At 35.6% G+C, this 20,109-nt stretch overlaps 3 protein-coding genes across 12 annotated transcripts; 2 read left to right on the forward strand and 1 right to left on the reverse strand.

Annotated features, from left to right (window-relative positions):
* Positions 1 to 238: 238 nt before the first annotated feature.
* Positions 239 to 6,850, forward strand: LOC111802652 (protein COFACTOR ASSEMBLY OF COMPLEX C SUBUNIT B CCB2, chloroplastic). Of its 7 annotated transcripts, none has more exons than XM_023687088.1 (12): positions 239 to 458; positions 536 to 657; positions 764 to 835; positions 1,960 to 2,103; positions 2,227 to 2,380; positions 2,668 to 2,880; positions 4,284 to 5,030; positions 5,165 to 5,237; positions 5,385 to 5,488; positions 5,601 to 5,764; positions 6,349 to 6,552; positions 6,686 to 6,850. In XM_023687088.1, the coding sequence occupies exons 1-7, from the start codon at positions 254 to 256 to the stop codon at positions 4,319 to 4,321; spliced, it is 948 nt and encodes a 315-aa protein (XP_023542856.1). In that variant the 5' UTR covers positions 239 to 253; the 3' UTR covers positions 4,322 to 5,030; positions 5,165 to 5,237; positions 5,385 to 5,488; positions 5,601 to 5,764; positions 6,349 to 6,552; positions 6,686 to 6,850. The 7 variants fall into 7 exon arrangements, with proteins under 7 accessions (XP_023542856.1, XP_023542855.1, XP_023542857.1 ...); XM_023687087.1 differs by having other exon boundaries at positions 5,407 to 5,488; XM_023687089.1 differs by having other exon boundaries at positions 4,284 to 4,490; positions 4,938 to 5,030; positions 5,165 to 5,488.
* On the reverse strand, positions 4,119 to 7,020 carry LOC111802654. Of its 3 annotated transcripts, XR_002816282.1 has the most exons (5): positions 6,815 to 6,906; positions 6,524 to 6,586; positions 6,295 to 6,390; positions 5,132 to 5,223; positions 4,119 to 4,930 (listed from the first exon to the last, which is right to left on the reverse strand). XR_002816282.1 is itself a non-coding variant. In XM_023687092.1 (4 exons), exons 1-4 carry the CDS (start codon positions 6,917 to 6,919, stop codon positions 4,882 to 4,884), a joined length of 309 nt encoding a protein of 102 aa, XP_023542860.1. In that variant the 5' UTR covers positions 6,920 to 7,020; the 3' UTR covers positions 4,119 to 4,881. The 3 variants fall into 3 exon arrangements, 1 of the variants encoding a protein (XP_023542860.1); XR_002816283.1 differs by lacking the exon at positions 6,815 to 6,906 and adding an exon at positions 6,668 to 6,759 and having other exon boundaries at positions 6,295 to 6,586; XM_023687092.1 differs by lacking the exon at positions 6,295 to 6,390 and having other exon boundaries at positions 6,815 to 7,020.
* A 3,262-nt stretch (positions 7,021 to 10,282) lies between these two features.
* LOC111802672 (BAG family molecular chaperone regulator 3-like) lies at positions 10,283 to 12,368 on the forward strand. 2 transcript variants are annotated; one of them, XM_023687117.1, is made up of 4 exons: positions 10,283 to 11,066; positions 11,159 to 11,421; positions 11,501 to 11,647; positions 11,735 to 12,368. In XM_023687117.1, exons 1-4 carry the CDS (start codon positions 10,826 to 10,828, stop codon positions 12,104 to 12,106), a joined length of 1,023 nt encoding a protein of 340 aa, XP_023542885.1. In that variant the 5' UTR covers positions 10,283 to 10,825; the 3' UTR covers positions 12,107 to 12,368. The 2 variants fall into 2 exon arrangements, with proteins under 2 accessions (XP_023542885.1, XP_023542887.1); XM_023687119.1 differs by having other exon boundaries at positions 10,286 to 11,066; positions 11,165 to 11,421.
* Positions 12,369 to 20,109: the final 7,741 nt, after the last annotated feature.

The following is a 20,109-nucleotide window of genomic DNA, read 5'->3' on the forward strand; positions in this document are numbered from 1 at the left end:
TTGGAACCCTCATCTTGTATTAGATGAAATTGTCCAATTTAGGGAATGATCCTGAATTTATTATCAAAGAATACACTTTTCATGTAAGGTTTTTTGGGAAGCCCAAAGTAAAGCCATGAGAACTTATGCTCAAAGTGGACAATATCACAGAACTCCATTCATATTCATCGCGAGTCCAATTGAAGGGATTGGGATTGAGCAGGGAAGTGTCCGGCCCAATGATCCTCGGTGGAATTTAAGAGAAGTGTTTCTAATGGAATTTGTTTTCTCGATTGCCAAACGGGGAAAGATAATGAGCTGCACAATTCTCTCTCCCGACCCGTTAATTCGGTTGTCATCCACTCACCGATTTCGCGCTAAAAATGGGTCGAAGAGTCCAGTGATTACTGCTCGTCTTGACGATTCTAAGAACTCGCCCAATCGCCAACTCAATCTCTCTGTTCTTCGCTTCACACTTGGTATCTCTTTCTCTTCCTCTATTGTAAATGGGTAATTTCTGAAGGAATTTGATAACATTTCTTTGGAATGGGTTTAGGGATTCCTGGATTGGATGAGTCTTACTTACCCAGATGGATTGGTTATGGATTTGGTTCGCTTCTGCTTTTGAATCATTTTGTTGGTTCGAATTCAGCTGCTCCCATCACCTCAGCACAGTTAGTAAGCAATCACAGTTTTCTGGGAACGCCTTTGCTTTTAGGTTCTTGTTGGTGTTTTCGTTATTTCTGCTATTTGATGTGTTTTTTTCTTTTTTTTTTTTTGGTAGAGAACTGAGGCTTTAGGCATTTCCTTGGCTGCATTTTCTATTGCACTCCCCTACTTGGGAAAGTTTCTTGAGGTAACATACGAGATATTACATTATTGTCCTGATTATACAGTTATTTTTTAATGTTCTTCTTCTACTTGCTGGGAAACTTCCGTTAATCTCTGTAAGAGTGTGGAAAAAGGAGGATTCGAGGGACTTGAAACTGCTGGCTTGTGTAGTACTTAATGATCAAGTAGGGATTGTGATGGAAAACAAGAGACTGGGACGGGGGGAATATATATTTGATGGATCTTGTTAAAAGAGAATGACCTTAACGAGAGATGAACTTTTATGTGACCGGATTTGTAAAATAAAATTGTATCCCTTAAGAACAGGACGGGCATCTGACTCCTTCATGCAGGCCCCACTTGGCTCGGGGGGATATAGCTCAGTTGGTAGAGCTCCACTCTTGCAATTGGGTCGTTGTGATTACGGGTAGGATGTCTAATTGTCCAGGCGATCGATTTCGGTTGGGTGGATGCCTAATGACAATCCTATCTAATAAGTTCAAAGATGCTTCACCTGTTCAATCCAACTCTTCCCAAAGTTGATCCAGCCTGCCTTGAATTTGAATAAGATTGTCATTCTAACCCTGATGGTTTTCTAGACATTCTACGTGTAGTGTTCATCTCGGAATCTTCTTGAAGATTGAAGCCCTCTTATTCGTCCTCTATCTTGCGTAAATTTCTTTTCTAACGTCCTGTTATTGTTAATTCAATTTGGCTCAAATGTCACCTCAGATCTCTTTATCTAGCCTTCCGTCTCCGATAATGACCTATTTGGTAACTGCCCAAGCCCACAGCTAGCAGATATTGTCCTTTTTAGGCTTTTCCTTTCGGGCTTCCTCTTGAGGTTTTTAAAACGGTGTGCTAGGGAGAGGTTTCCACACCCTTATAAAGAATGCTTCGTTCTATTCTCCAACAATTCTCCTCTCCAACCAACGTGGGATCTCCCATATTTGCTAGGACCATACAAAAAAAGAAGTCTCACCACCTCCTTATATAAGATGTTCTCACATTGTTGACGAAGCCATTATCACTTTTTTGTTATACATTCTAGCATCATACCATTCCATGAGCTGCTGGCTTGCTTATTAGACTAACTTCATCAGGCACCTTGTTGATGTCTAGTTGAAGCATTGGGACTTTTGCTTGCAGGGTGCAGTTCCATCTGGCGAAGCTACCCTCCCTGAAGGTGCCGAGCAAATATTTGTCTTGTCACAAAATGTATCGGATAATGTGAAGGATGACTTGGCTTGGGCAACATACATCTTGCTGCGCAATACAAACAGTATATCAGTGGTATGGTATCTCACCAATTTTTGTAGTTAGAGAACACGCTGTGTTCAAAAGATTAAATTATTTAGCTTCCCTCGACACTGTCTAAATTTTAATTTTTGCATCAATTATTATCTTTGGAACCAGTTAATACAGATTCAAGGGGAGTTATGCGTTCGAGGATACTGGAATAGTCCAAATGATATATCAGGAACAGATTTACTTGCTTGGTTTGAGGAGCAGCTTCAGAGCATTGGCCTATCTGCATTAAATGATGCCCTCTACTTTCCTCAGATTTCAGGTATATGATTGCATTTTTTATGGTATTTTTTGCTCTCTTGCTGCACATGGAATAATGTCTTAGAAACGACCATAATTAGTGGAGAAAACGTTGTTATCTCCTTAAAAATCAACCGCTATCAATATTTGAAGACATTTGCAATGTCATATTGGTTTCTTTTCCTTATGGTGATGAGGTGTTTCTCCTGGTTGTTTTTCTGATGAAACATGCATTGATAGTAATAGTTAAACAAATGCTATGATGTTCTATGAAACCTTTCAAAATCATGGTTTTCATAACTTTTTCAGAATCTGGACTTTGGCAAATGCTGCCTAAGGGCACTCGCTCAGTTTTGGTACAGCCAGTGGCTCAAAATCTAAACCAAAGTGGCAATGAGATGGAAAAGATTGGAGGGTTCATATTGGTGGCTTCAAGTTTAAGTTATGCATTTAGTGATAAAGATAGAGCCTGGATAAGAGCTCTTGCTACCAAGTTTGATAATGGGGACATATCGGGGGGAAGTAAGTAATAAATCTCCAATATATTTTTTGGTTATTGACGTGCCTTTCTCAGAAGTCATGAGCATGGTACTGATACTCATTTTTGCCAATAAATTAGAGAATGTTACTATTTTTTTAGTTCAACAATCTTATTGACGCCCATTTCTTAGAGCTCACTAACCTTTGCATTGATTGACGTACAAAAATTACTTTTTGATGCAACTGTTTCGAGCAAGACATGGAAAGAACAGAAACGTGACGTTATGGATTTACTTAGAAACTTAGGAAAGGGATATAATCTGTATTTCAATGCTTTTTCTTATTTTTCACTGTCTTTGGGCCAAAATCTATGAGAGGTGCTTGTAATTTTCCCCTTAATATATTTTCTATCAACCTGCCTGTAACAGTCCAAGCTCACCGCTAGCAAATACGGTCCTCTTTGGGCTTTCCCTTTCGAGCTTCCTCTCAAGGCTTTGTAAGACGCATCTACGAGGGAGAGGTGTCCACACCCTTATAAACGGTGTTCCCTTCTCCTCCCCAACCGATGTGGGATCTCACAATCCACCCCCTTCGGGGACCCAGCGTCCTTGCTGGCACTCGTTCCCTTTTCCAATTGATGTGGGACCCCCCAATCCACCCCATTCGAGGCCCAGTGTCCTTGTTGGCACACCGTCTCATGTCCACCCCCTTCGAGGCTCAGCCTCCTTGTTGACACATTGCCCAGTGTCTGACTTTGATACCATTTACAACGGCCTAAGCCCGCCGCTAACAGATATTGTACTCTTTAGGTTTTCCCTTTCAGACTTCCTCTCATGGTTTTTTAGAGCGCGTCTACTAAGGAGAGGTTTCCACATCCTTAAAAATGGTGTTTCATTCTCCTCCCCAATCGATGTGGGATCTCACCCTGCCTTTTTGCGAAAATGGTTTTGTTCTAAATTCTCTTTTATTTATACCTAATGAAGTAAATTCTTGGAATAAAATTTGGAGTATCCTGCACCTAGTTGGTACATGTTGCCATTCGCGCTTGGGCAACCAAATGAATGCTTGTTACGAATTTGTATAGAACAGAAGCTTAGCAGATCTTGGCATGATAATTTGGACATGATGCAGCCTCAACATCTATTGAGAGCCTTTGATTTCTTGGGCTGATCTGCTGAACTCAACTCTTTTTCCTCAAATCTAATTTGTTGGGGTGAAAATGTAAGAATCTATTAGAATCTGTATGTTTGCGCGAAGAAAAATGTACATGAAAGAATATATGAAGAACAAATGAGGTCATACAAGTATCACAGTGACCCTTTTTAGAGGTACCCTTCTTTAAGAACTATAATTTAATTTCTCCATGTACACAAGGAAAATGAAAAACAAAAGTTATCTTTCAATTCTCTCTAACTTGAGCTCCTGACTCTTCTTTTTGTTATCAGGTCGAAAGTTCACTCTGTCCAATGAACAACGGAGATGAAGTTTCAGATTGAGCTACAAGGAGAGAGCCTTCGAAGCCTTATAAAAAATTCTCCCAGCCGTATACCAGATTCTGCCAAAGTAGCACAGAAAGGCGATAGTTTGACACAATACAGGATAAAGAAGATCATTCAAGAAAATTCGAGGTGCATATCCTGACGCGTGTTTAGGTACCTTAAGACGCACCACCTTTCTAATTGCCAATAACAAGCCTGGTATTAGACATTGCACGTTTGTAACATCATGTTTGAGAGTGTAAACCTGTGGTGCAAGCCAAAACCTACAACTCTGGTATGATATTGTCCACTTTGAGCACAAGCTTTCATGGCTTTGCTTACCAATAGAGATGTATTCCTTAGTTATAAACTCATGATCATCCTCTTAATTAGTCAATGTGAGACTCCCTCCCAACCACCACTCTGGTTGTAGAATGAGTAGAAAAGATTAAATTTACGAGTCTCTCGCAACTTTCCTAATGTTAGTTAGATAAGAACAGAAACACGATCTATAACTTATCCCTCCAGAAGTAGACATTGGTGCTGGAAGGATGCTCTGGAAGAACTAGGCTGTGCACTCGAACTCGATCTTCTCCAACATCTTGTCCCTTTGCCTGGTAGGAAAAAAGGAGAAATAAGCAAGCGAGTCTTTTTTCTAAATGGGCGTCTGAGTTTGATGTCTTTACGAGGTGAAAGTAAAGAGAATAAAAGCAGGTACATTATGATATATATTTTATTTCACATCATGTCTCAATTCTTAATGACTGATACATCAAATTAAATGAGGCAAGAGACTGCTCATGAATTCAGCTTACCAGTCTCCGGTTGAAATATCTTCTCTGTTGCAGTTCTGGCCCAAGTTTAAGAGGTTGTTAGCTATTTGAGATGCATCTGAAGATGGCACATCCTGTCACCAAAAAAGTCAGTATTTAATGCCCATCTGCTACATTTACTACTCTCTCTTAATGTCCTCTGGTATTTTTCATATTTTTTTAGTACAGCTTCATATGGTATTTTATAATACACTAATGGAGATTTGAAAGACTTGAATCCATGTACTTGATTCAGATGTTAAACTAAGCTAATGTAGGTGAGAGAGGAGTGCATGTTGATTCATCTATAGTTTAATGACAAAGGTCGCAGCGTTGTACGAATGCAATGAAAATGGAAAAGTATTGCCTATTTTTCTTCTTCTTTATGATTTTCTTTTCCTTTGAAACTGAAATAGCAGATTAGTTGATGATATGATTTGATTAACCTGTGCATTCTATCTGGATTCCACAGTCTCAACATTGCAGTAATGGGAGGAAGCTGAAATTGCAACTTGGTGGAGGAGGATAGAACCAATGGACTTAGTTGGGGTGACAAGCCAACCCTGTGACCAAATCCATTAAAGCAGAGAGAGAAAGAGAGGAGAGGGTTATCTTAGGAACCACACTTTCAAAATGGTATGATATTATACACTTTGAGCTCAAATGCTCATGGCTTTGCCTTTCGAGGCCTCGTACCAATGAAAATGTATTCATCATCCCTTTAATTAGCCAATGTGGCTCCCTCTCAACAATTCTCCCTTTGAATAAAGTATACCATAGAGCCTTTCCCGAGACCTATGGAGTCCTCGAACAGCCTCCCATTAATCGAGGATAAACTCTTTCTTTGGAGCCCTCGAACAAAGTACACTATTTGTTCGACACTTGAGAGTCATATTCGACTTTACTTTCGAGACTCACAACTTCTTTATCTGACACTTAAGGATTCTATTGACATGACTTTGATACCAGATAAGGAACCACAACTCTCCACAATGGTATGATATTGTCCACTTTGAGCATAAGCTCTTTTCTTAAAATGCGTCGTACCAACGGAGATGTATTTCTTACTTATAAACCCATAATCATCTCCTTAATTAGCCAACGTGGGCTCCCTCCCAACAACCATCCTCAGCAGGTTGAATTAAAATATCTCGCCCTGCACTCACCATGCTTGCTTTCTCACAGAGATAATGCAGTCACTGTGTCAACTTTTATTGCAGGAACATAAACCTCACTTCTCATACCAAATGAAGTTGCCTAAACTGAAAAAAGAAACAAGGCAAAGATGAAGATTTGGGTCTCGAATATTTGCAGAGGAGATAGAAGGGCCCATCAGAGAAAAGAAAAAAAAAAGTTTGATGTTTGCCAAATGGGGAAGAAAGATGAAGATGCTACCTGCTTCACGTTCTCATATACTTTAGAAGGTTGGGTAAAATCAACAACTCCTGTTTCCTTTGACTGCAAATTAGCAATAAAATAGTAAAGTTATAAGACTTAAAGCCAGACAAGGCAATAGATAAAGTTCCAGAGGTTCCTAACCTAATTTCATTTGTACAGATCAGCAAAAACACAGTGAGGAGAGAAATGAAACAGTGGGGTTTCATTAAAAAAGAAAAGAGATCCAGGGCCGCCATTGTTGTTGTTGAACAAAAGAATGAGAGTTATTGCAGGTGAGTGTGGGGTTACCTTGATATTACTCTGAAGAGAAGCGAATTCAAGATGTGATAGTGGGTTGCTTTTTCTCTGAGTTTTTAGACACTGTAAAGGGAATGAGCAAGCCAGGGCCGCCATTGTTGTTGGTTTCAAAGCTCTGTTTCTTCTCTAATTTCTCAAAGAAGATAAGCCCATTTTTAATTGCAAATTTGAGGTCATGCGAAAGCGACAGGATCACAATTTTCAAAAACATTAATCTTTCATTTTTAAATATCTTTATGTAGAGAATTAATAAATAAATATATTATTAATTAACAAACTAATAAAGAAAACTAGATAAAATTATAAAATGAAAAAATTAGAATATTACTCTCTATTTTCATAAAAAATTTAAAAACTAATCTTAAAATAGAATATAATCTAATAAAATATTAAACGTTTTAAATATAAAATCAAATTTGGAAAAAAAAAAAAAATCTATAAAATAAGATATAAAAATAATAAAAGTAGCAATAATTTTTTCAAGATTTTGTTGAGGATCTGAAAGAGGAAAGTATTAAAACAATTTATGAGTATTTTTTTTTAGATTTTTTTAAAATAAATTATAAAATTTAGGAGTATTTTTATTAATTTAAAATTTAAAAAATAATTAAGTTTTGAAAAGAGAAAACACTAAAAATGGGTGGGAGTAATTAAAAAAGATAATACCAAAATCCACGTAGCTTTCTGAAAACAAGTTACATTAAATTAAATAAACCAATCCCTAGTGACCCAATTAAAAGTTTTTTCTATTTTAATATATAGTATTTAAATTAAATTACTCTTTAATCCCTTTCCATCTAACTTCTAATTTTGATTTGGATTAATTTAAATAATTTTTAATTTTTAATTTTTTTTTGGAAAAAATAAGATTCCAAAATAAAGAGGAGATTGAAATATTAAATTATAAAAATAAGGAATCAATAATATAATTACTACAAAAAATATATTTATTGCTATTTTATTGAGTATTTACCAAATGGTTTAGGGATAATTAGAGAGGTAATTCGAAGTCCACCGACACTGTAAAAATTAATTAAAATATTTTTCAAAAGAAAAAGAAAATAAAGGTCCAAATTATATGCTTTAATAAAAGGTCAAGTCATAATAATAAAACAATTTAAATAGAATAATAAAGAGTCAACGAATAAAGTAGGTTGCAACGTCCCTATCGGAACGACGTCCGCATGGAATAAACTCTTTGATTTGACCTGCCACGCGCAATGACTTTTTTACCCAATGCATAATCGACGCGTGGTATACACACGCCGGAGTGTCGGTGGTGGTTGCCAATTCACCAGACCGTGATGCGTTGATGTGGCGTCCTTGTGTCCAATGGGTCCCACTGCCACATGTCATTGCTTAATTTTCCATATTTTATTCGGAGATTCCATTTTGAAAGATTTTTTTTTATTTCCCAAAATCTTTAGCTAATTTTAAAATTTGTTATATTTTGATATGTTTTTAATTTTTTTTTTATAGAAAATTTCTAATTTAATTATTTTTTTTATTATATTATGCATTTGCATGTAAATATATAAAATTAAAAAAATCAATAATTGGTTGAATAGATATATAATTATAAAACAATTATTTTTTTTTTCAAAATGTGAGATTTTCTCCATTTAAATGAAATTATGATTATAGGGAAAAAAAATTAAATAATGGAAGTTAGTGAAATGTCTAAATTACCCCTAATTTGGAGACAAAATGTTTGATGAAAAATGGGAAAAAGTGGGATTTTATTTTGAAGTTCCAAAATTATATTCATAAATAAAATTGGAATTAGTTTCATAAAAAGAAAAAAAAGGAATCTTATTTAGTAATTTACTTTAGGGAAGTTTCTACCAAAAACCAATTATGTTATGCAAAACTTATCTTCAAAAGGGAAAAATGTATTAAATACAATAATACCAAAATAAAATTATTTATTTATTTTTATTTTTTATTTTAGTAAATTTTATTTATTTATTTCTATGAATGATACTATAATAAGTTTCACTCTAAAATATTCATTGTTTTGTGTACTTAATTAAGAATATTAAATAAAAAATTCTTTAAAAAAATGAAAAATATTTCTTACAATATTCATGAAAAAAAAATAATACTAAAAATAGTTTTTAGCAAACATTCCCACTATAACTTATATCAATAAATCACATCTTAAATGAATTTACTTTCAATTTTGTGCAATAAATGGGTCAAACACTATATATATATATATATATATATATATATATTAGTTAATTTATTTTTGAAAGAAACTTCATTAAAAGGATTTGCGGATAATGAGCATAGTTGGTGATACCGAGTGAAAAAAGAATCCTCGGATGTCGAAATTTCAAGAATTTAGTAGAGTAATGAACATAACCGTTAAATCTTGATATGAGATACTTTGTATAAGATATATAGACTGACCGTTCAATCAATATAATATTGAATGAGCAATTGACGAAATTCTTTGTTTTCAATAGGCTTTAGTCATACATGTAATAGCATCACGTCCTTGAGAAAGATGATCACTATCTCCCTTTAACCCTTTGAGCAAAATGCAATAAAAGGGAGAGATTGATTGACCTCATTCCCTCTACTTTGTAGGAACTACCATATCAAGCTAAGGGTGCCTTTGGTGTCCAAGGTTTGTGAATCAACCATAGAACCTTGTCCAACAAATAAGTCGAAGAAGGTAGCTTGTAACAGCATAAGTCCAATGCAAGTAGATATTGTCTACTTTGGCCCGTTACATATCGTCATCAGCGTCACGATTTTTAAAATGCGTCTATTAGGGAGATGTTTCCACACTCTTATAAAGAATGCTTAATTCCTCTCTCCAACCGATATAGAATCTCACAATCCACACCCTATTTAGGGATCCAGCGTCCTCACTGTCACACCACATGATATTTGACTTTGATACCATTTGTAACCGCCCAAACCCACTGCAAGCAGATATTGTCTGCTTTGACCCGTTACGTATCGCAATCAACCTCACGATTTTTAAAACACATATGCTCGGGAGAAGTTTCCACACTTATATAAGGAATATTTCGTTTCTTTCTACAACTAATATGAGATCTCACATAGCTTGTTTGACCCTTACACTCGAACATATACAAGACATGACAATGTTTGACGAACGATTGTGATAGACAAGATAACGAGACACATTTTCACGTATACTAAATTAACAAAGCCAATGAGACGAACATAAACCAAATGGATAATTAGGAGATGGAAAACAAAGGGCACATGTAAGTGTTAAGTGTTAATGAACGAGAGGGGAAGGGATCTTTGCTTTGCTTTTAAGACACACAGAAAAACACGAACACAAAACAACACACCATAATACATATAATAATAACGTAATTTTGAGACACAACAGTTCCTCCACACATACGTAATATGTCTCTTCCATTTCCCCTTTTCCTTTATAACCCAACCCACTTCCAACACAACCTTTGGCGGCTTTTGATTTCCCCCTCTTTTCTTATATAATATATGAGAGTAAATCAACACCCAACTTAGCTGGCCACTCGTTTTTATGTTTTCTTTCCTCCCTTTTCTCTCTCTGCTCTTCGCTGCCTTCGTCCCTCGGTTTCTAGAGGGATTTTCTCGGGAAAGTTTGAGACTTTAGCAAGTGGGGTGGGGAAATTTTTCGCAGGGGAGGCAATTGGTGGCTGATTTGGGCGCATCCCGATTCTGGGTTCTTCGGATTTGAGTCAAAGGAGAAACCCCATTTGAATTTAAGAACAAGAATCGGATGAAATTTTGGCGATTGGGGGCTTTTGATTTTGATTTTGATTTTGTTTCTCAATACCTGTTTTAGACGCGTGGCTTTTGCAATTTGCTTCGACAACTCTGTTAATGCTGGCGTCACTGCCTTTTTCAACGATAATCTCTTGACCTCTATTGGGTGGGTCTCTTTCCATTTCTTTAACAGATCGCGGAAGAAAATTTTTCACGCCGTTGAGATCTGCTGCTTTCCGATTGGTTCTTCAGTCAAAGATGATGAAAATGAAGACGAAAACGACAGGGCTGTCTCAGATTAAGGGTAGTTCCGCAGTCGGTGACGGTGGTGGAGACGGTCAGTTGATGGATTGGGAATTACGGCCAGGGGGAATGCTTGTTCAGAAGAGAAACGCTGATTCCGACCGGGAATCAACTCCGGCGCCGCCGACGATTAGAGTTAGAGTCAAATACGGCTCTAATTGCCACGAACTTAGTATCAGTTCACAAGCCACATTTGGTGATGACCCTTTTCTTGTATCCAAATTTCTGAGAATCCCAAATGAATTGGAGGCTGATTTTCTGTTTTGTCGGTGTTTTTGTTGGTTTGAGTTGCAGGGGAGTTGAAGAAGATGTTGGTCGGACCGACAGGATTGCACCATCAAGATCAGAAGCTGTTTTTCAAGAAAAAAGAGAGAGATTCAAAGGCGTTTCTGGACATTTCTGGAGTGAAAAACAAATCAAAGATTGTTGTAATGGAAGACCCAATTAGCCAAGAAAGAAGGTATGTTGAGATGAGGAAGAACGCCAAAATGGAGAAAGCTTCAAAATCTATATCAGAAATCAGCTTGGAAGTTGATAAACTTGCAGGACAGGTAATTGTTTGTTTTGTTTTGTTTTGTTTGGTCTTTTTTGGGGAATCAAAGGTTAATGTTGTAATGGCAAAACACATAGGTTTCTGCATTGGAATCTGTGATTTGTAAAGGTGGGAAGGTTGCTGAGAATGATGTGTTGAATTTGATTGATTTGTTGATGAATGAATTGCTTAAATTGGATGCCATTTTGGGAGATGGAGATGTCAAATTGCAGAGGAAAATGCAGGTTTGGTTATTATTATGTTCTTCATTTTTCCTGTTGTTCTTGAGCTAAAACGACACAATTTTGAACCATTTTGATCGTATTTTGTAGGTAAAAAGAGTGCAAAAATATGTTGAAACTCTTGATTTGTTGAAGATTAAGAACTCCATGGCTACAATTCAAACACAAACTCACACCACCACCAACAATTCTAATCATCAAAGACAAACAAGTAGGCCTTCCTTTGCAAACAACAAACTATCAACAATTCAAGAGGAGCAGCAGCAGCAGCCCCATGACGACCTTATCGACCTTGACGATTCTGTACAATGTCGGCAATCTCCTCCGCATTCGACGAGGTCGACGGTGTCCTCCAGTACCATGGTGACAACAAAATGGGAGATATTTGATTCGTCCTCATCGGTTGCACCCGCCGAGCATCCCGTCCCACCGCCGAGGTTCAACTGGGAATTCTTCGATTGATAGAGAGGCAGTAGATTTTGTGAGGATGTGTGATTTGAATTCAGATTTAGGTGGTTTGGTCCCTTATGATGATAATATGAGGAGCCTTTTGATTCTTTAGTGTATTTAGATGGAAATTTAGAGTGACACCTCCCTCTTCAGGAAATAAATGGATCATCACTTCTGTTCTTTATTTTTTGTTTGGCATTTTGGAGTTCATTCTCCCTTTCCCCCATTTGTATCTTCTTCCTTTTTCACCTTATAAAGCAACACATCTCTACCAGATTCTCTTCCTTTGTTTCTCTGTTTCTGAGTTTCACAGACACCTTCAGATTCAAGACAGAGCTACTACCTTATTTCTTCCAAATTCAAAAGCTTCCTTCTTCTCCTCTGTCTGAGATCCCACCTCGGTCCGAGAGGGGAATGAAACATTTCTTATAAGGGTGTAAAAACTTCTCCCCAGTAGACGCATTCTAAAGAAGCACGAAAGGGAAAGCCCAAAGAGGACACTATCTACCAGTTGTGGGGTTGGGCGGTTACCAATTGTGGAATCCCATATTAGTTGGGGAGGAGAACGAAACACCCTTATTAAGGGTGTGGAAACCTCTCCCTAAAGGGGGTGTGTCACCAAGGAGGCTGAACCCTAAAGGGGGTAATAGTATCAGAGCCAGACACTGAGCGGTATGCCAACGAGGACATTGAGCACCAAAGGGAAGTGGACACTAGGTGGTGTGCCACCAATGCAAACAAGGACACTGAGCACCGAAGGGGAGTGGACACTACGTGATGTGCCAACAAGGAGGCTGAGCCCTAAAGGGGATGAACAGTGAGCTGTGTACCAGTGAGGACTCTAGGCCTTGAAGGAGGGTGGATATCGGGCAGTGTGCTAACAAAGACGTTGGGCCTAGAAGGAAGTAGATTGCGAGATCCCACATCAGTTGGAGAAAGAATAAAGAATGGTGGAGTCGGTAACACACTCTCTCTTTCTTTGTTAACAAAAAGTTGATCTCTTTCTCTCTGAAAATTAGGCCATAATTGAGAAGCAATGATTGGTTTTCTGTGGATGTATATGAAGCAGAAGGGATTAATAAGAAGAAAACAATGATGTTCCAAGACAAGGGTCTTTAGTGTGGGGGGGGCTACAAACAGACAAAGGAAATGGTTCTTGATGAAGATGATTAAAGAAGATGATACCTTTTCCTTTATATTAAGTATATCATATCATTCATTATCTGGGATGATGGGAGTTTTTCATCCCTCACAAGGCTTTCCATATTCAGAAATGTTGGCCTTCTTTTGGGTTTCTTTTTGGTTCTCTCAAGCAATAAAGGGAAGTCACAACAACTCTTCCATTGCCTTTCTGTGAAGCAAAGAAGCAAACAGGTAATCATATAAAAGCTCAAACTTCAATCCATCAAAAGCTATAAAGAAAGAATGATAATCAACACTTCTGCAATGGAAATGGACAAATCAGCAACTTAGCAACCAAAAGTATCAACTATCATACCCATCATGATTGCCAAAAGAAACCCATTTGGGGTATACTTAGAACATTATACTTTCATGAATGGATAATCTCTTTAAGCATAGTTAAGTGGTTATTATTATACAGCTCGATAGTTCTCGATCTTTCTCATTTCAAATTGTTGTTTTTCGTTTTTCTCCTCTCTGTTTTTTATTGTTAAGATGTTAGATCCCACATTGGTTGGAGAGGGAACGAGTGCCCATGAGGACATTGCCCTCGAAGGGGGTGGATTGTGAGATCCCACATCGGTTGGAGAGGGAAACAAAACATTCTTTGTAAGGGTGTAGAAACCTCTCCCTAGCAGACGAGGTTTAAAATCGTGACGCTGACGGCGATACATAACAGACAAAAGTGGACAATATCTGCTAGAGGTGGGTTTTCACTGTTACAAACGGTATCAAAGCCCGACATCGGGCAGTGTGCCAACGAGGACGCTAGGCCTTGAAGAGGGGTAGATTGTGAGATCCCATATCAGTTGGAGAGGGAAACAAGTGCTAGCAATGACGATAGGCCCCGAAGAGAGGTGGATTGTGGGATCTCACATCGGTTGGAGGGAGAGGGGAATGAGTGCCAACGAAGACGCTAGGCCCTAAAGGGGGTGGATTGTGTTGGAGAGAGGAACAAAACACTTTTTATAAGAGTGTGAAAACCTCTCCCTAACATACGCGTTTTAAAATCAAGGGTGTGGAAACCTTTCCCTAGTATACGTGTTTTAAAACCATGAAGCTATAACGATACGTAATGGACCAAAGCGGACATAAATATGTCCAAGAGAGGAACTTAGATGGCAAAGCCACAAATATTGAAGTTGTATAAACCCAATGAGCCCAAGTATTAATTGGGTTAGCCACAAGGCTCATTCCATCATCCAAGGAAAGGAAAGCCCTCAACTTTTGAACACATAGAATAGGCCTACAAGCGGTGTATCTTGCACATCAAATGGGTATCAATTTGAATCGAAAGCTCTCCACTTGGAGGCATTAAAGAAAAGAACCAAAAAAAGGGGGCCAACTTGTTGTCCTTTTTGAACATGTTGCTTTAGAAAGTCAAAGAAAGTGGAAAGGTGATGCTCAACATACAGTGCCAAAGACAGTTTCAAAGCTAAAACAATGGCCACAACTTCAAGCCATTACAACCAAGTTTGAGATAATTGAAACACTAAAGGATATGACCATAAATCACTTACCTTTTCAACACACTTTTTGAGATGGATCCTTCAAAGAAAAAGGGAGAAGCCAAACCCACAAGTTTTCTTGGCTGTCCGTTTCATAATCGACATCTCGTGTTCCTTAATTACCCGACTAAACTATCATCAACTTCTCATGTATTTGACCACATCGAGCCCTCTTATAAACCTATAATAAACTCCTTTTTTTTTTTTTTTTAATTATTCTTTCAATATTTAAACCATATTATAACAATACGGGTTACGAAATATGATTGATTGGTAAAAGTAAAACAAAAAGGTTGTATTTTTATACGTATGGATAAAAGGGTATGTGTGTAAAAATTTTATCTCCTCCTCATAGTTTATAGGAACCATTATCCGTTCCGTGCATAAGCTCTTATGACTTTGCTTTTAGTAGCTCCTACCAATGAAGATAATGCTCCAACTGTCTCCATTTTATCGAGACCTATTAGGACAATATCATATCATTAGTAGAGATATTCGTTCTATCCATTTATGTATTGAAATGATAGATCATGATTATATCACGTATGACGTAAGACTATTTAGACGTTGTTTTCGAAAATCTCAAATGAAATTGGGTTTAGAAAGGATCCAAGAAATGAAATTGGGTTTAGAAAAGATCCAACTTTCACTACTTTTGTTTATTATATTCAAAGTTAAAAGGTGTCACACATCTTTGAATTGAATTTGGTTTCAAGCTTTGATTTTTATTCATTTTTTCTTATCTTTCCCTTTCATCGGTGCAAAATGAGACAAACCCACTAGTCTTTGGGCAACCAGTTGTGGATAATCAATGCAAAATTCTCCATAACTCAATGGTCTGTCAACCTCAAATTTGAATCGATCTCTCAAAAATTACACGTAAATTAACCGTCCAGGTTTGATAACTATTTAGTTTTTGAAAATTACCCGTATAAATAATGAAACGAAAAAAATTCATAGGTGGAAGTAGATTTCTCAGCTCAATTTTCACGAAAAAAATCAAATAGTAATCAAACGAGATGTTAGTGTAAGACAACCATGTTTGAAACTTGTCATCTTCCAACATCGAGGATAAAGTATGAGACAGCCATGTTTGAAACTTGGTGTACACCCATGTTCGTGAATTTCAATGCTTTTAATTTAATTGTTGATTTTACTCTATTTAATTCAAAAGGTTGAATATTTGATTTAGAATAATGTGCAATAATCAATAAAGTATGTAATAATTTATTCACATTAACCTTATTAAGTTTCATTAACCATGTTTATAATTAATCTAATTACAAGTTATTTTCAAATTGAGTTTGTTTTATCTTTTTTATAATAATAGTAATTAAAATAAAAGTGATGTATTTGATATATGCCTAACTAATTAGGCACTATCTTTTTTTTTTAATTATTTTTATTTTCCTTTTTTCATTTTTTAAAATTAATTTTCATAGGGCATTATTTAAATTCCCTTGTCACAATGACAAAGATGGGTATCTTATTCTTTAAATATGATTCTATTATAATTTGTATTTTTTTTTTTAAATAATATGCTTTTAGTAATAAAATTCAAAATATATTTATTTATTTATTTATTTATATTTAATGCTAATAGATTACGTAAATATGAGTGTAATTAAATTAAAAGGAAATTATTTATCCAAGTTGACAATAAATATAAATACTTTTAAAAAATAAGATTATTAAAAGAAGGGGTGGGAGGTTGAATTTGAAATAAATAAAAAGTTATTATTATTATTATTATTATTAGTATTTAAATTGAAAAAAACAATTTTAAATTTTTTTTTTTTTGGGGCATCCGGGATCTTGCCGCGACTTTTGCCAGCCGCTGCGCGTCGTAATCAACAAGTTCGGCGCGTGATATTGGAACCTTCTAAAAGTGAAAGTGGGGGAGTGGGTGGATGTGGTTATTTTGCATACCAACGGAACTGACGCTGCTTTTGGAAAAATCTCACCTCTCTAATTCCCACACGTCACTCTACACGCGTGGATCTCACTTGCTGACGTCTTAACTCTACCGACGAACTCGCTTTTATTTATTTATTTAATGACTTCCTCTACTTTATTGGTCAACTCTCCTCCCACCGTTTATAATTTCATTTTTAATTAAATTATAATTTTAATATAACATGAATGAACCGAAACTACATCTAAATAAAAGTGATTTGAAGATAAAATAATTAAGAAAAACTTTAAAAAATGAAAGTTACTATTTATATCAGCAATGTGTCCCTTCATTCTCCAGGACTCAATCATAGGAACTATCAATTATTGATGACTAAGTGAAAAGTAGGTAACCTGGACATACTATAAGAGATGCACGGGAATGTTGAGACTATCATATGTTGAATATGGATTCCAAATCTTGAGTATGGGTCGTCAGAGTATACAAGTTTTTAAGTTCGGGTAATTTCCTATATTTTCAAAGAATTTTAATTTTAATAACATTTTCAAATTTTAAAAGATTTAATCATTAATTACCATATTATGCCTAATATTGAAATTTAGGCAACAAGGGAGAAAGCTTGTAATTAATTTTTTCTAAATAAAAAACTAGAAAATAATGGAAATCACTATTTTTTAGTTACTACAATTTATTTTTCAATTTAATTATTTATAATGTTCTTGAGTATTTTCAAATATAGAAATTCAAGAAAAAGAAACAAATAAGATTTAATAATAATAATAATAAAAAAAAGCGTGCAAGGAAAAAAGAAAACCATTGGATAAAATATTTTAAATTTCTAATATTCCTTTTTTTTTTTTACATAAAAAAATATTTAAATTAGTGGTTAGTACGGAGGAGTGTGAACAAACCTTATTTATTTATTTATTTATTATTTTTAAAAGTAAGGAACAAAAAAGCATCATAGTAACCTAGTTTCCTTATTTAATAATAATATATATATATATATATATATATATTTATAAAAAAAAATTCAAAAGTAAAAAACTTATATACTCTCCTCCACCTAAATTATGCTATTTATATTATAGGTACCATTGTTCTGACTGACACACTTGATGTCCGGCTCTAATACTATTTATAGCAGTCCAATTCTACTACTAACAAATATTGCTTGCTTTGACTCGTTACGTATCGTGTCAATCTTACGATTTAAAAATGCGTATGTTAAGAAGAGATTTTTACACTCTTATAAAAAATGTCAGTGTCAAAAAAATGGGGGTGAGTCGTTGAAGAAGTCAAAGTTTGATGACGTTGATTAATGGTAATCTTCAAAGTAAGTTATGTTATTATTTATAAGTCCACCATTTCAAGCGGTAGAGAGACAAAGTTTGACTTTGTAGCTGCAACATCAGCTAAGGGAAAAAAACTGCTTGATTTTGCATGGCTTGGAATCCACGAATCTGTTCCCTCTACACCCACCAGAAATATATATATATATATATATATATATATATATATATATATATAGAATATATATATATATAGAGAGAGAGAGAAAGAGAGAAGAAGAATCCAAGTAGAGGAGCTGGCCATATGAGAGGTGTGAGAAAGTGACGCCCAACTCTGCATGCAATGTGGTGCGGTGATGTGTTTGTTTGTGGCCTTTGGGTTGGCCTTTTCGTGGCGGCCAAGAGCCCTATCTTCACACGCCATCTCTTTCTCTTTGCCCATTCATATCCTTCAAACACCCCTTCTTATAAATTATTATATTCCCATCCTTCCATGATTCACGTTTTTATTATTTTTTTTTTCTAACCAATTTAGATATGTCCTCTTTGGACTTTTCCTTCCTTTCGGACTTCCCCTCAAGGCTTTAGAACACGTCTGCTACGAGAATGTTTTCACTTTCTTCTCCTCCCCAACCATTGTGGGACATCACAATCCACCCCCCTTCGGGACCCAGCGTCCTCGCTGGCACTCTTTTCTTCCTCCAATCAATGTGGAACCACCCCCAAATCCACCCCCATTTGCAGCGTCCTTACTGGCACACCGCCTCGTATCTACTCCCTTCGGGGGAGGGCGAGAAGGCTGGCACATCGTCCAGTGTCTGGCTCTGATACCATTTGTAATAACCCAGATCCACCACTAGCAGATATTGTCCTCTTTGGACTTTCCCTTTTCGAGCTTCCCTTCAAGGCTTTAGAACGCGTCTGCTACGAGAAGGTTTCCATGCCCTTATAAATGGTGGTTTGTTCTCCTCCCCAACCAACGTGGGATATCACAGATGCACTGTAACGTGTGCATGTACAACCTGACAACTCAAACGAATCGAACCCAGAAATACAAGGTTGATTAAGTTGGGATTGATTGGGTTGTGAACATTATTTAGGTTGATCGGGTTAGCAACCGAACCAACATGAAATTTTTGGTTGGTTCAAAAGATATCTTCTACTCATCGATATTATTTCATGCCAAATAAGTCAACGTTTATATAAGGATTGGTATCTCTAATAATGCTAACAACAAAAACTATATGGGATTCATATGACTAAATTTATAATTGAAGCTTAGTCATTCTGTTTGTATATATTTATTGGCAAAGGGTGATCATGCATGATAAGAATCAATAAATGCACTTTATTATCTTAACTAGGTTCACGATCAACTTTAATATATACATCAATCAATCAATCTCCATTATTAAAGATCATATAAAAAATATAATATAAAATACATAATATATACAACGTTTCTAAGTTAAAAGCTAAAAGAAATAATTATCAAATAATTTTATAGTAATTAATTATTAAAATTTGACTTAATTTTCTTTCTAAATCTTGAGCGACCACGAATCTTTTAGAGTTTAATGTGAGCCGTTGAATGTGTTTAGTGTCACGTCACTTACAAATAAAAATTATAGTTAATTAATTAGTTGTAGAGAATTTTAAACCGCTTTTATTTAAAAGAATCGATACGAGGAATCGTAACGTTTAAGATTTAATGATGTGATATTGATGGGACTAAAAATGTTGATTTTTTAATAAAAAAGTAAAAAATTATAGTAAAAATTATTAACACCTTCCAAATTATTCTATATGTTTTTTGAAATAGCCTCCACTACTAATAATAAATGGATATTCCTCATGATTGGAAAACAAATATAAATGGAATTGAATCTTTAAAGTATGATTAAATTATTTAAATCTTTATAATATGATTAAATGTTGTTTAAACTTATGGGAAAAATGCATTAACATATAAGAATTATTGATATAAGAATTGGAATGAAATTCATTCTCTAAATTAGTTTATTTTAGAGTTGACAAAATTGGAAGCTTCTACCACAAGATGTATATATATATATATATATATATATATATATATATATATATACACATTTGGGATTA

This window comes from Cucurbita pepo, chromosome LG09 (genome assembly GCF_002806865.2).
Source record: "Cucurbita pepo subsp. pepo cultivar mu-cu-16 chromosome LG09, ASM280686v2, whole genome shotgun sequence".
Lineage (NCBI taxonomy): Eukaryota > Viridiplantae > Streptophyta > Magnoliopsida > Cucurbitales > Cucurbitaceae > Cucurbita > Cucurbita pepo.

Bases quoted from the DNA above. Each gene is read 5' to 3' on its own strand.
- LOC111802652 (XM_023687085.1), top strand. From the start codon at position 254: ATGGAATTTGTTTTCTCGATTGCCAAACGGGGAAAGATAATGAGCTGC. The intron at 658-763 runs GTAAGCAATCAC...TTTTTTTGGTAG, and splicing joins CCATCACCTCAGCACAGTTA to AGAACTGAGGCTTTAGGCAT. The intron at 2,381-2,667 runs GTATATGATTGC...TAACTTTTTCAG, and splicing joins CTACTTTCCTCAGATTTCAG to AATCTGGACTTTGGCAAATG.
- LOC111802654 (XM_023687092.1), bottom strand. From the start codon at position 6,919: ATGGCGGCCCTGGCTTGCTCATTCCCTTTACAGTGTCTAAAAACTCAG. The intron at 6,587-6,814 runs GTAACCCCACAC...GCTAATTTGCAG, and splicing joins CTCTTCAGAGTAATATCAAG to TCAAAGGAAACAGGAGTTGT. The intron at 4,931-5,131 runs GTAAGCTGAATT...TTTTCCTACCAG, and splicing joins GATATTTCAACCGGAGACTG to GCAAAGGGACAAGATGTTGG.
- LOC111802672 (XM_023687117.1), top strand. From the start codon at position 10,826: ATGATGAAAATGAAGACGAAAACGACAGGGCTGTCTCAGATTAAGGGT. The intron at 11,422-11,500 runs GTAATTGTTTGT...CAAAACACATAG, and splicing joins TTGATAAACTTGCAGGACAG to GTTTCTGCATTGGAATCTGT. The intron at 11,648-11,734 runs GTTTGGTTATTA...CGTATTTTGTAG, and splicing joins AATTGCAGAGGAAAATGCAG to GTAAAAAGAGTGCAAAAATA.